The 13410-nt window shown below is 40.6% G+C and overlaps 1 protein-coding gene across 1 annotated transcript in view; it reads right to left on the reverse strand.

Moving 5' to 3' along the window:
* The window catches only part of LOC122811112, a 1431540-nt gene extending 1426138 nt beyond the window's left edge, over positions 1-5402 (reverse strand). The window contains exon 1 of the mRNA XM_044082706.1: positions 5254-5402. Within this exon, the coding sequence (XP_043938641.1) occupies positions 5254-5305 (52 nt within the window). The 5' untranslated portion in view covers positions 5306-5402. The remainder of the gene's footprint in view (positions 1-5253) is intronic.
* Between the last annotated feature and the right edge of the window lie 8008 nt (positions 5403-13410).

Consider the following 13410-nt stretch of genomic DNA (forward strand, 5'->3'; position numbering starts at 1 on the left):
ATCTGTATATTTTGAAAACGGCAAAACTTTATAAACGTTTATCTGTCCAGGTAAATATTTTTGAGAGTTTAACACTAACTTATGCGAGAGAAAATGAGAGCATGCTTTTCAATGTATCTAAACCATGAAAAGATTAACTTGAATTCATTACCATTATTATTATTATTATTATTATTATTATTATCAGTCCCAGAGTGTGGAAACACTTTCATGCAGCTCTTAATGGTTTAGCAGTTTAGTATCATAGAATCAGTGGTCTTAAACTTCCATAGACACAGAATTTCTGCTGTAGAAACTAAGATGGCAGTCTCAGTAACTTAGCAGCTAGCTTATTCGCCTTTGATGAAGAATGCTGTGGGGTTCTGTTCACACACCAAGTAGTTGGGTTAATTTTCCAGTACTGACACTGCAGTCCAGCAATACAGGGTGTTGCACTTCTGAGGGTATTGTGCTTTGGATGACGCATTAAACCGAGGCCCCTGCTGCCTGAGTTGGTGGTAGCTTGACTGGATGTAAAAGATCTCATAGCACTTATCAAAAAGACTAGAGGTGCTTTATTAAAAGTTATATTAATTTTATACCATATTAAAGAATATTTACACTTTTTTACATATTTAAAATTATTTAAAAGTTATCAACACAAAATAAAAGTAATTGAATTTCTTTCATTCTTCTTTCTTGTATATATTTGTCCTCTGTACTCCAAGCTTTCTTCCACAAACATCTCATTTCAGCTTGTACATCATTCTCTTCCATGTTGTTGTATAACAAATTCTTACATTCTTCCACAGCCCATATATATTGTCATAACAGTACTTTATCCTGTTTATCAGTATCACATTTCTTTACGTTATCATACTTGTTATATAATATCATATTCATATTTAAATCATTCCCATCTTTATTTGTTTTTAAACTTTTCCCAAAATTCTTTTTCTTACTGCAATTCAAAAAACAGTGCTTTGTTGTTTGTTCTTCGCTATAATCAACACACTTTCTTTCCTCCATCACCTTGTATGTCATATTCCATTTCACAGGTAAGTTGCCCAATAAAATTTTCCTCAAAAAAAAAAAAAAAAACCTCTTTGCGTCATAACAATTTTCAAACTTTTTTCCTTCTCTCCCCTATTGCCCCCTTTATGTTCTTTTAATTCTTTCCATGGGTGGGTGGATGTGTATGTATGTGTGTGTTATTTTATATATATATATATATATATACATATACATACAATCATCATCATCTTCTTTCAGCTGTTCCCGTTAGGGGTCGCCACAGCGGATAATCTCTTTCCATTTCTTCCTGTCCGCTGCATCTTGCTCTGTCACACCAACCACCTGCATGTCCTCTCTTACCACATCCATAAACATTATCTTAGGCCTTCCTCTTTTCCTGTTACCTGGTAGCTTCATCCTTAGCATCTTTTTCCCAATATACTCACCATCCCTCCTCAGCACATGTCCAAACTAACGTAATCCTGCCTCTCTGGCTTTGTCTCCAAACCTTTCAACCTGGGCTGACCCTCTAATATACTGCACCGCCCACTGTTTGATTGAAAGATGCCACCATAACACAAGGTAATATTTGCGATAAGGGAAACACAAATTAATTGCACAAAAAGATGCGATTGCTGTGAAAGCAAAACTTTTTTTTTTTTTTTATTTCAGCAAAAGTCCAAAAGCAAGTACTGTTTGTCCAGTTAACAAGAAAACACATACATTTAGCATGTGCCTATTTCTTTATTTCGTGAACATAGGCTAAAAAACAGACACTCACAACATCCTGATCCACTGTTTGAGCTTGAACCTAACAACCACAAGTAACATAGGAAAAGGGTGGCAAGGTTTTAAAAAACAGCCAAGTAAAGGAATGAAGTTTGTTGACTGAACTGATAAACAAAATACTTCAGTAGCAGTCTGACTGCTGCCAACACTGGTTGAACTAAAGTATCTTCATGGAAGCTACTTCAGCTGATTGAAGTGCAGCAGAGCCAATACACTACTTCAACGACAACTTATAAAAACAATGAAACCAATATAAAAAGGAATTCAAGTGTACTACAGAGAAAAGATGGTACAAAATACTTGTGGATGTGTCCTTGAAGGAAATGTATTGACTATGAGGTAGTCAGTGAGGTGACTAGATAGACTGTATGTGTACCACAGCATGTGACAGGGGAGGATCCCATATTTTCACAATTAAATACTAGCTTGCAACTTCATGTAGCAACTACAAAAAATTAAGGAGGGTGTGTTAACCTCTACCTTATCTAGTCATCCTAGAAACTGGTAGAGTATCTAGACTTTCAGTACGCACTGCACGTTTTCAGTGCGAGAATGCCATGGGGTGAGATACATTATTGCAACTTCCCAACAGTAGCATTTATTTAGTTCACAAGTAATCAATTTGCTTATACCATAAATATGTCTAATAAGTTATTTAAGCATTATGTAGTAAATGTACTTACTCATCAGGAGTGTGGCCAGAGAAATCCATTCTGTACTCAGTCTCCTATTGTTATCCCCATCCCACCTAATAATAATGCCCTCCTAAACTTAATAATGCACATGTCATTTTCAACTGTCCCTTTTATCCTTACTAAAGATGTTGTTTTAGATTACCAAATCTCTCTATAAGCAAGACATTAATTTAGCCAGTAACAGGCATATCATGTCCTGCAAAAGACACTTTTCTAAACAAGGTTCAGAAAAGTGGGCTCAGTAGAGTACAAATAGTATGCCTGTCTACAACCTTGCTACTCATTTATTCACTGCCCAGTACGTATCTTTATGAAATGGGAAAACAGGAGAGCACTCCACAAAAACTCACCCCCACACAAGATGTTGTTGCACTGTCAGAATGAATTCCGGGTGGAGCTCAAAGTGAAGACTTGAGTTGTAACATTAATCACTCACTGTGCCACACAAATGGTAAACTAAAGCCAGCAAGAGAAGAAAAACGTATGTACAGTGATGCTTTCAGTTTGAGCATATAGCACTCAACCTTCCACTCCCAAAATGTGGAACACTGCCTCCAATAATGTACAACAAAATGGGCAAAAGGTGGAACACTTACATACAATTTATTAATAACTTCAACTTGGAAGTTCATATGATGGTCAAAATACTTAAAAAATGTTCTCTTTTTCATTTAATACGAGTTAGTACTATTTAGCATGTTAAATTCTTAACACTGACGTTGGGGAACACGGAGGAAAACGGACGTTCCTAGCAATGAGACGGGTATGTTTGCGTAACAAGGTAAACATGAAGAGACACAAATCACTTTATATGTTTACTTGCCAGTGCTCCCTATCTCTGTCTTACAGAAATTTCCTTCCATGCTGTGCCTCTTGGCAGATCATGAATTTTAGTGAAATGTATTTGTGAAAGTTTACTGTCATCCCAGCTTTAACAAAGTAACCTGTCCAGAGAAAAAAACAATGTCAATCACGGCACATTGCCATTGTTAATCCTGCCCTCCCGCATGTCAATCATGGCGGGCATGCTCATAGGGTTGCCACATTTTCAAATGCCCAAAGTGGGAGGACATTTGTGGTACAAACGTCAGATTTTGCAGGCCGAATCATTCCCACGGCTAGCACGAAGGACAGAACTTCACTTGTTTGCCTAATGGATGGGTAATAGGAAATTCACCCCGGGGATCACTTCTGTGGTTCTGCTTGACAGGGGCACAGGAAAATAATTTTCTTGGGTGGCGAAAGCCAGGGTACATTTTTGGCTAGGTTTGTATGGGCCCTAGGGCCAATAGCCTAGTACCTAGCTATGAACCTATGAGAGATGCAATTATACAGCCAAACTGGAAGCTAAAATGTCTCCATCCAAGATTGGAACAGACAGTCAAGAGGAGAAGGTTAACACTTGCACCACAACTCCAGCAGGACGCAGACCTACTAAAACAGCACCGGCAAAAAATACACAAAGCCATACTCGGAGGCTCTAAATAAATACAAAATAACATATCTAAAATTCTAGTAATAGGTGACTCTATAGTCAGGCACACTGATGCCCCACTCACTAGGCTGGACAAGCAGAAGGTTACTGTTAGCTACCTGTCGGAAGCCAGAATCCACCACATAACACAAGCACTCAGGCTCAGCCTAGTACCTACCTATGAACCTAAATAAAATCGTATTCTTGTAGTGTTTTAGTTGCTTATTCTGTTTCTTATAACATTTTGGTGTTTCAACTACAGAATAACTGTTTTATGCAACGATTACATAACATATAGGCAATAATTTTGTCTTAAAATCTCAGGACATTTGTCATTTTTACAATTTTTTTGCAGGACACAACTGCCCAAAGAGGGCCTGTTCCTCGCAAAGTGGGACAGGTGGTAACCCTACTCATGGTTTAAACAGTGAAAAAGTCCGAAACTGGTGTTACTAACAGGCACTAATCCTTAACAGCTCCCTTATGAAAGCAAGAAAGAAACGGGAGGCAGGACAGGGAAAATATGAAGCAAAACCAGGGTCTTTAGGACATTCTGCAAATTATTGGATTCTCAAGACTTTCTTCAAAAATGCTGTCCGCTTTATCCATTATAAACTCCGGTGCACCTTTTCCGATCTGGATTGCATGCAATTGCATTGCCCTGGTTCAGAAGTAGTGAAATTGTAATGCTGAATCTTTTTTTAGTTTGTTTGACTTGGCAGCATAGCCTTCTATGAAGGCTTTATAGCATAGCTCTCAAGTAATAAGGGACATATTGCAACAGAATCGGGGACAAACCCAGAATAAGATGTTAAAACCAAACAGTCTTTTTATACAGAATCGGTCACATGACAATTAATAGATCAACATATCTGAAGTCATATTTCAGACTATTGAAAAACAAAACTCGTAGAGTACCACCTACTCGTTTAGAAAAACTAGTTCCCCTAACTGTAAAAGGTATAACAGGTTAATCCCCTAACTATAAAATTGTAAATGGTTGCTCAAAAATGAGTGACAACAACCTCTGCAGAAAACAGGTGGATTAGAAATATTCTAGAACTTAAAGGACCTATACAACGCAAAGACAGTAATAACACAGATCCTGAATCTTCACAGTCCCATTAAAAAGAGTGACAGATTAACACACAACTACAAATATGAAACTACTCGTTATGATCAGAATGCTACTCTGTGGTAAACAACCCCAAGACATTTCCTCTAACATCGAAAGCAACGGAGTCCAGACTCAATTTGCTATAGTGAAGTTTTAAAAGCTAGCAAGTCGTAAGATCGCATTACCTGAAAAAGCCACATACGTGAAAAAAGACGTAAGGAATCCCCAGTATTTCATGTTTTCCAAATAAAATATTACTAGGCCCCAAAGAATAATTCCATTTATTTAGGTTCATTTGCACTACCAAGCCAAAAATAGTTTCATTTTTAAGAAGACCACGCCTTCTAAGGACACGCTGAATGTGACACTGGTTTGTGTTCGACGCATATAGTTTACGATAACGTCTCCCAGTGTCAATACATTTTATGTCAAATAAACTGCGTTATATACATATATATTAACTATGTTGACAACTCTTTTTTGCAGCACACTTGTTTTATTTTGTTGAACATAAAATACAGAAGAGTAGGAGTAAACCATGAGCATTTACCCAAAGTACTAGGGATTATTTTGACTAAACGGCTGCGTGACTGACAGGGTGTTCTGACAGCATTCTTTTTTTTAATGACAATAAGTAGTGCATGTTATAATTAATGGCCCTCCCACATGTTTACGTCATCCTTTTCCGCTCCCTGAACCTTTACAAGATTGTTTTGCTTCCACTAGAAAAAACAAGTGTCTCTAGAACAATTTCCTATCTGAAAAAAAGGAGGAAGCAGGTCACAAAAAACACTTTCCATCAAAGACATCCTAGGGTTGCCACATTTTCAAATGGCCAAAGTGGGACATTTTCGGGACACACATCAGATTTTACAGGCCGACACATACCCACGGTCAGTACAAATGATAAAACTTTACTTTTTTTTGCCTAAATAAAAGCTTATTACTGTCGCAGTTTAGTTGCTTATTCTGTTTCTTGTAACATTTAGGTATTTTAGATACAGCAATAACTATTTTATGCAACTATTACATAAAATATGGGACATAATTATGTCCTACAATCTCAGGACATTTTCCATTTTTAATATTTTTTGTCAGGACACAACTGCCCAAAGAGGGACTGTCCCTCGCAAAGTGGGACTGGTGGTAACCCTAGGACATCCTAATGTTAACTTTAAAATAGTATGTTTATGTGAAGAAATGTTTTGCTCTGCAGCAGATCAATTTCATTGCTCACAAAGTCTGAAGAAAGAAATAATATGTGTTGTAGGTATTGGGTTGCCAGCTTTCTTTGTGGCTAAAACCGGACTAAGGCCACGCCCCTTGCATCACCTATAACCCCGCCCATTTCCCCAACCCTCCCCACCCATGCCCCACCCATTTTGTGACCTCATCACGACATGGGAACGCCCTCTTTTTCTATTCTGGATGCCTGCTTTCAGCCGATTTCTCCCCAGTTGCCATAAACACACTTAGAAACTCTCACTCTGCATACTGTCTTGTGCTTTATTCTACAGTTATTACAGATATTTGGATTTAATTTAAAATATTTATTTCAAATTTTATAGCACAAACTACTGATACACATATGCCAAACAAAGCAATACAGTCTCACAATAAAAACAGACTTAGCATTAAAACTACTCTGCCTTTAAATCTCACATTCATCTAAACAGCATTGCACATTGTTTTCCCAAGTTTGGGATGATAACATTTTAAAATGTTCTAAGAAATGACAGTATTAACAACAATCATATCTTACATCAATAACAGACCTGAAAATGTATAGCATGGTCTGAAAATACATGTTTAGTATAAAACAATACATAATGACACAATTGGTCTTGCAGCTTTTGAAAAATAAAGTGTAATATTGTATATTGAATTTTACCTCACCCATTCTTCGAACATCTTTCAGTAGTATTTATCATTTGTACCATTTTGAATCAAATTCTGACAGGTTTTGTGCTTCATTTTTAATGGGAAGTGTGTGTGACACTGATTCATTGCCATTCTATGTTTTTTTTATTAGTGTCGCTTTGGATTGCTTACTCTAAAACGGACACCATTCCTGTCACACACACACTTAAGAAATGAACCAAATCCCAGATGTTTACTTCTTGCCAATCCCAAAGTATATACAATTATATAAATTAGCCACACAGGAACGATAACCTTAGCCACAATACTCAATAGGAACAAGGGAAGGTAACAACTTCCTGGAACACTACCAAGCTTTCTGCATACACACCATCATTCCACTGAAGCAAAAACTTGAATTGAGCAACTTCTGGGCATTACCCTCCCTATCATAGGCGACAACAACTAGAAGTCATCTCTGTTATATTATTACAGTCCCCATTGCTCTCCTTTGAAATACCACTGAGTCTTACCTTAACTCGCATATGCTTTTTGTGAAGCCTTGGTGTGCCTATCGCTACAGGACTGAACCATCAATCACAGAAAAGGGGAGTGTACAAAGTACACAAAGCTCATACCAATATTTTAGAAGAACGAACAATGAAGGATTTTCGTCACAAACTGTAAGTAAGCGCAACAAATGGAGAATGGAAGACAGGGACAAAGTGCCGTTGGAAAGGGGAGGCGGAAAACTAAACTGGACAAAAGAATGCAGATCAAGTGCTTAAAAGGTTAATGAAGACTGAATTATCCTCATGAGATATACAGAATGTTTAAACAGCACATGGAAAGCTGAAAAGGCTACAGAGCTATGTCTGTTGATGCAAAAGGAGAAAAATCCAAGGAAAGACAAACTGTAGGCCAAGGAAAGACAAACAGAGCCTGTAGCCTACAGTACTACTCATACCTCTCAACTGTACAGATTCACAGAATGTATAGATTTTTACCTCAATTTTTTTTTTCATAAAACTGTGGTTTTCTGGCAAATTTGTGGCATATCATTAAAGATTTCAGTTAAAAAATAATGACATACATTTGAGTTTCAGGCTTTATACTCTTCAGAAAAATAATGCTAATTCAAAACCTGTTACTATATCAACTTTCTGTTACTATATCAACTTTCTAAGTAAAGTTTGTAAAAGAAATACTTAAAAAAAATTCCTTATTTTGTGGCCTTTATCCCCCTTTTATGTATGGCTTTGTCCAGATTTCTTGTTCTAAGAGGTTGAGAGGTATGACTACAATCTAACATATGGATTGTGCAGACAATATTTAATAAGATTGTCCAAAAAAAAAAAAAATCACCGATTCTTACTCCCGCTTCCTTGAGACATCTCAAGCAAAAGATCAGGCAAGCATTGCAAGTCTAAAACCTAAGGAAAAAAGCCAGCAGTGAAATGTGACCCATTACACAGAGCTAAGAGCAAGAACTTAGAGAAATACAAAAAATGTATTCCAAAAAACTTACATCCAGCACTTCTTGGTCACAATCATTTGAACTTCAAAGCCAGATGATGCCATTGAAATGGACCTCTATTGCAGCAGCACACCAGACAGAGTGGTGCTCAGCCATCATAATAGTATCCTTGGTAGAGTGACCTACTTGGGACATTCTTGACCAATGTAATGGAACACACATACAAGGAACTGATTACATTTTTTATCATATCCCTTGCATGAATCATTCAGAGCTTTTCTGTCTTAAGGAGAACAGATAATTCAGAAAGCAGAGAAGAAACTCGTAAAGTGAGACAGTGCTTATAAAAAAGCCACACATTATCACATGACTGCATTTAAAAAAGCCACAACACACATGACTGACTGCAGGTGTTGAAATCTGCTTCCAAACTACAAACTTTGCAGCATGCATCAAAACAGCATCTTTCTTTGTACAGTGTCAGAACAATACAATGACAAATGGACATAGTCTTAACATTAATTATAATAATCAAGTTTGTTCATCAAATGCATATCAGGAAAAGCTTATGAGGCAGGATGCCCTTGCTTACTTCTAAGCAAAGTAAACAAGGAAAAAAGCCTGCATCTCAGCCTCATGGTAAGGGAATGAGCACTGCATTTAGACAATCTGTCAAAGTCTAGATGATAAACAAGGCAGTTACTGTCACTGAGGTCACATCTGGAAAGCTTTATTCTGACCACAGAATCACTATGCAGTTCAGGCATCCAGTTGTTTTTGCTTTTAGGTAGTCAAGTACAGTCTCAAGTTAAGTCTTTTCAGGAGCCTTATTGCCAGATGTCCGGTTTTTGACCGGACTGTCCGTTTTTTGAAAAGTTGTCCGGTTAGAAATTTCATTCAAAACCGGACTTTTTTTTTTTTTTTAAATTTTGCGGCACTGACGCTGATGTCATCACGTGCGCAATGACATCAGGTCCCTCAGGGCTACCAGCCTGTCGGAATTGAGCTCAAGGAGCTCACTTCCGGTAGTGCGAGCGGGAAGCAGAAGCCAGCATTTAAAGGCAGCATTTTCAGAATGCAACTATGCAAGCGAGCAACAAGAGTTCAACTTTGATCGTAGTGGCAGTAAACAAGGTGTTTTATCTCGTGCGTTGGTTATAGCGTTGGGGTGAGTTCCATGATTCGTGAAGCATATTGTTAACCCTGTGCAACAGAGTTGTGTACCTGTTCCATATGTATGTATATTAAAGGAGGGGGGGCAGGTGTAGCCAGGGTAAGTAGGTATGATGAAAGGGCATACAAATTATAAAAAGAAGTTATGTTCTTACCATAACGTTCCATGTGAATTGTTCATCTCGGCCTTTGTTCTTACACACGGGTTCGGAGCCCGGCCACATCACCAGCTCTGCATCTTCGAGAAAGCTCGAGGCACAGTTCTATCCCATGATCCTCCTGTGCTAACCCTCAGATCTAGTTTGCTAACACCAGAAGAATCCCACTAGTTACTGCTCCCTAAGCGCATAGAAAAAACACAACCACACTGTCTTGATACTCTGTCATCAATAGAAGAGAAAAGATGCCATCCCTGATGTACACTTGGAAGCTCAAGAATAACAATATCTAGAGAAGACTGAACTCGAATCCAGTCGTACCCGTTCTTCCAGAACGCATGACGGGGGATGGAGGGGCGGGAATGTAAGAACAGAGGTGAGATGAACAATTCACATGGAACGTTATGGTAAGAACATAACTTCTTTATGTGAAATTGTTCGATCTCGCCATTTGTTCTTACACACGGGTAGCGTCCCTAGCTCCTTTACCCTGGGTGGCTCACGGGAGAACATTTCTGAGAACAGTGGAACCAAACGTCGCCCTGTCTCTGGAGTTTTTATCTAATTTGTAGTGAGTGATAAATGTATGTGGTTTCGCCCAAGTTGCCGCCTCACAAATGGTATCTAATGGCAAGCGAGCGGCATGGGCCAAAGAAGTAGCAATCGCCATCGTAGAATGAGCCCTGGGGTTAAAGGGGAGTTGTTGCTTTGATTCTGAATATACGAAATTTATATAGTCTGAGAGCCATTTGGATAAAGTAACTTTTGTTACCGCCTTTCCCTTCTTTTGGTCAGCATATGATACAAATAGTTGGTCTGACTTTCTGTATTCCTTCGTCCTAAGTAAAATCTCAGCTGCCTGTGGACGTCCAGTTTGTGCAGCATGTATTCCAACTTATTGGAGTGATTTTTGAAGAAGGAGGGTAGTTCAATAGATTGCTTAATATTCTGAACCGAACAAATCTTTGGAAGGAAGGATGGATTAGTGCGCAATGTTACCCTATCTGAATGAAAAATCATATATGGGGGCCGGACAGACAACGCTTGCAACTCCGAAACCCTCCAGGCGGAAGTGATGGCAACCAGAAAAAGTGTCTTCCACGACAAAAATTTAAGAAGGGTTGTGGCGGCTGGTTCGAATGGGGGCAACATGAGCCGTGATAACATCAGGTTAAGATTCCGTGGGGCAACTGTATTACAAAAGGGGGGACGGAGGTGAAAGGTACCTTTCATAAAGGCTTTGCAAAGTCTGTGGGACAAGAGAGAACTATCTCCCTGACCAACATGAAAATTAGATATAGCCGCAAGTTGTACCCTTATCGTGGAAGTCGATGCTCCTGCATGAAAAAGTGTCGAAAGAAATTCTAATATCTTGTGTACTGGAGCCCCTGATGGATCTATACCCTGCTGCAAGGCCCAGTACGCAAAACATTTCCATTTGCTGTTGTATAGCTTCCTCGTGGATGGCTTGTGGGAAGATACAATTATGTGTTGTACTGCAGGGGACAGTAAATCTGACCTGGCTAAGATGGGAAGCGGAGCAGCCAAGCTGTCAGTTTGAGGGACTTGAGAGATGTGTGACGAACTCCCGACGAGTGCGTCAACAGGTCTGGCACTGGGTCCAGAATCCACGGTTCCTCCACCTGATGAGTTTGAAGAAAGGGGAACCAGATTTGTCGAGGCCAGAATGGGGCTATCAGAATTATGGTCCTTTCCAGACGTTTGGCTTTCTGCAGGAATTTGGGAATTAGTGGGACAGGGGGAAAAGCGTAAACGAGACCCGGGGGCCAATCGTGTACCAGTGCGTCCCTGGGGGCACCCCCTGGAGGGGGTAGTAGGGCAAAGTAGCTTCTGCATTTGGCATTCAATGGGGCTGCAAATAGGTCGCAGCAAGGCTGGCCCCATCTGCGGAAAATCTTTTCCGCTACTTGAGATTTGAGGGACCACTCGTGGGGCAACAGGATGGCTCTGCTCAACCTGTCCGCAGTGACGTTGGATGTCCCCGGGATGTGCGTTGCTATCAGAAAGCGTCTGGTAGACACAGCCCTTTGCCAAATCCTGAGGGCCTCTCTGCACAATGGATAAGACCTGGTTCCTCCCTGTTTGTTTATGTACCAGACTACTGACATGTTGTCTGTCTGAACTGTCACTGTTCCCAGAGGTAAGGACTTGTGAAAGTGTTGCAACGCTAGAGACACTGCCCTCAGCTCTAGGACATTGATGTGCAGGTTGTACTCCAAGTTGGACCATTGACATTGGACTGTTCTTCCCTGAAAAAGTCCCCCCCACCCAATCAGGGAAGCGTCCATGGTTAAAGTAGCTATAGGACTGGGCAACACAAACAGTCGGCCTGCTGTTAGGTCCAAACTGTGCATCCACCACAGGAGATCCCGTTTGCAGGAGTTCGTGATTAAGATCTCGTGAGATACTGGAAGCTGTCAGTAAGACCACTGAGCGAATAGCATCCATTGAAGAATCTTCATATGCATCCTGCCTAGGGGGACTACGATAAGAGCGGCTGCCATCATTCCTAGCACTCTCAAGATTTGCTGTGCAGGGACTCTCCTGCTCTGAAGAAGGATAGAAATTTGATTTCTGAGGGCTGATACTCTTAGTGGGGGGAGATTGATTCGAGCCATGGAAGTGTCTAACTCTGCCCCTATAAATGAGGTACGCTGTGAGGGCGATAAGACAGATTTTCCAAAATTGACTGTTATGCCCAGAGAGGAGCAAAGGTTGATGGTGTAATCCCTGGCTTGCACAAGACGATACTCGGTGGTGGCGGACAGAAGCCAGTCATCTAGGTAAGGAAACACTCAGAATCCCATTTGTCTCAAGTGAGACGCTACTACTGCCATGCATTTGGTGAACACCCTGGGGGCTGAGGTGAGGCCAAAGGGCAGAGCAAGAAACTGGAAGTGACTGGCTCCCAGCCGGAAGCGCAGGTGATCTCTGGACGCTCTGGCCATCTTGATATGGTAGTACGCATCTTTGAGATCTATAGAGCACATCCAGTCGCCCTCCTGTAGGAAAGGAAGGATCGACTGTAGCGTGACCATCCGGAACTTTTCCTTTTTCACGAAAGTGTTGAGTCTGCTGAGGTCCAAAAATTGTCCTTCAGTCCCCTGTTTTCTTTGGAACTAAAAAGAACATTGAGTAAGTTCCGGATCCTATCTGGTCCACTGGGACTGGTTGGATGACTCTGTTTTTGAGCAGCCTTTTTATTTCTACGGCTGCCTGGTCTCACAGACTGGGTGGAACATCTGGGAGCTTTTTGGGGGCAGGTGGAATTTTTATAAATGGAATATTGTAGCCTCTGGTAACTATGCTTCTTACCCAGGAGTCCGATGTAAGATTTAGCCAGGCCACTGGGTATAAAGCCAAGCGACCCCCGACTGCCTCCAGAGTAGGACAGCCGGGCATGCACTCAGGAGTGCTGGAAGGGCTTCCCAGAGAACGTATCTCTGTCGCCCTGATTCTGCGGAGCCCCTCTGCCACCTGGGCAGCATCTTTCATTCCTTCCCCCTCCTCTGCCTCTGGAGGGGGCATCACTCTGTGTGGGCTGAAAGGATCCCTGAGTCTTTCGGAACCACATTTTCCCGCCTCTTTGCCCTTTGGGGTATGGTCTAGATGGGGCAGAAAAATGGACCCCTACGGCAGACAGGGTCTTCCCT

The sequence above is a fragment of the Protopterus annectens genome, chromosome 9.part0, assembly GCF_019279795.1.
Source record: "Protopterus annectens isolate FY-2018-M chromosome 9.part0, PAN1.0, whole genome shotgun sequence".
Classification (NCBI taxonomy): Eukaryota; Metazoa; Chordata; order Ceratodontiformes; family Protopteridae; genus Protopterus; species Protopterus annectens.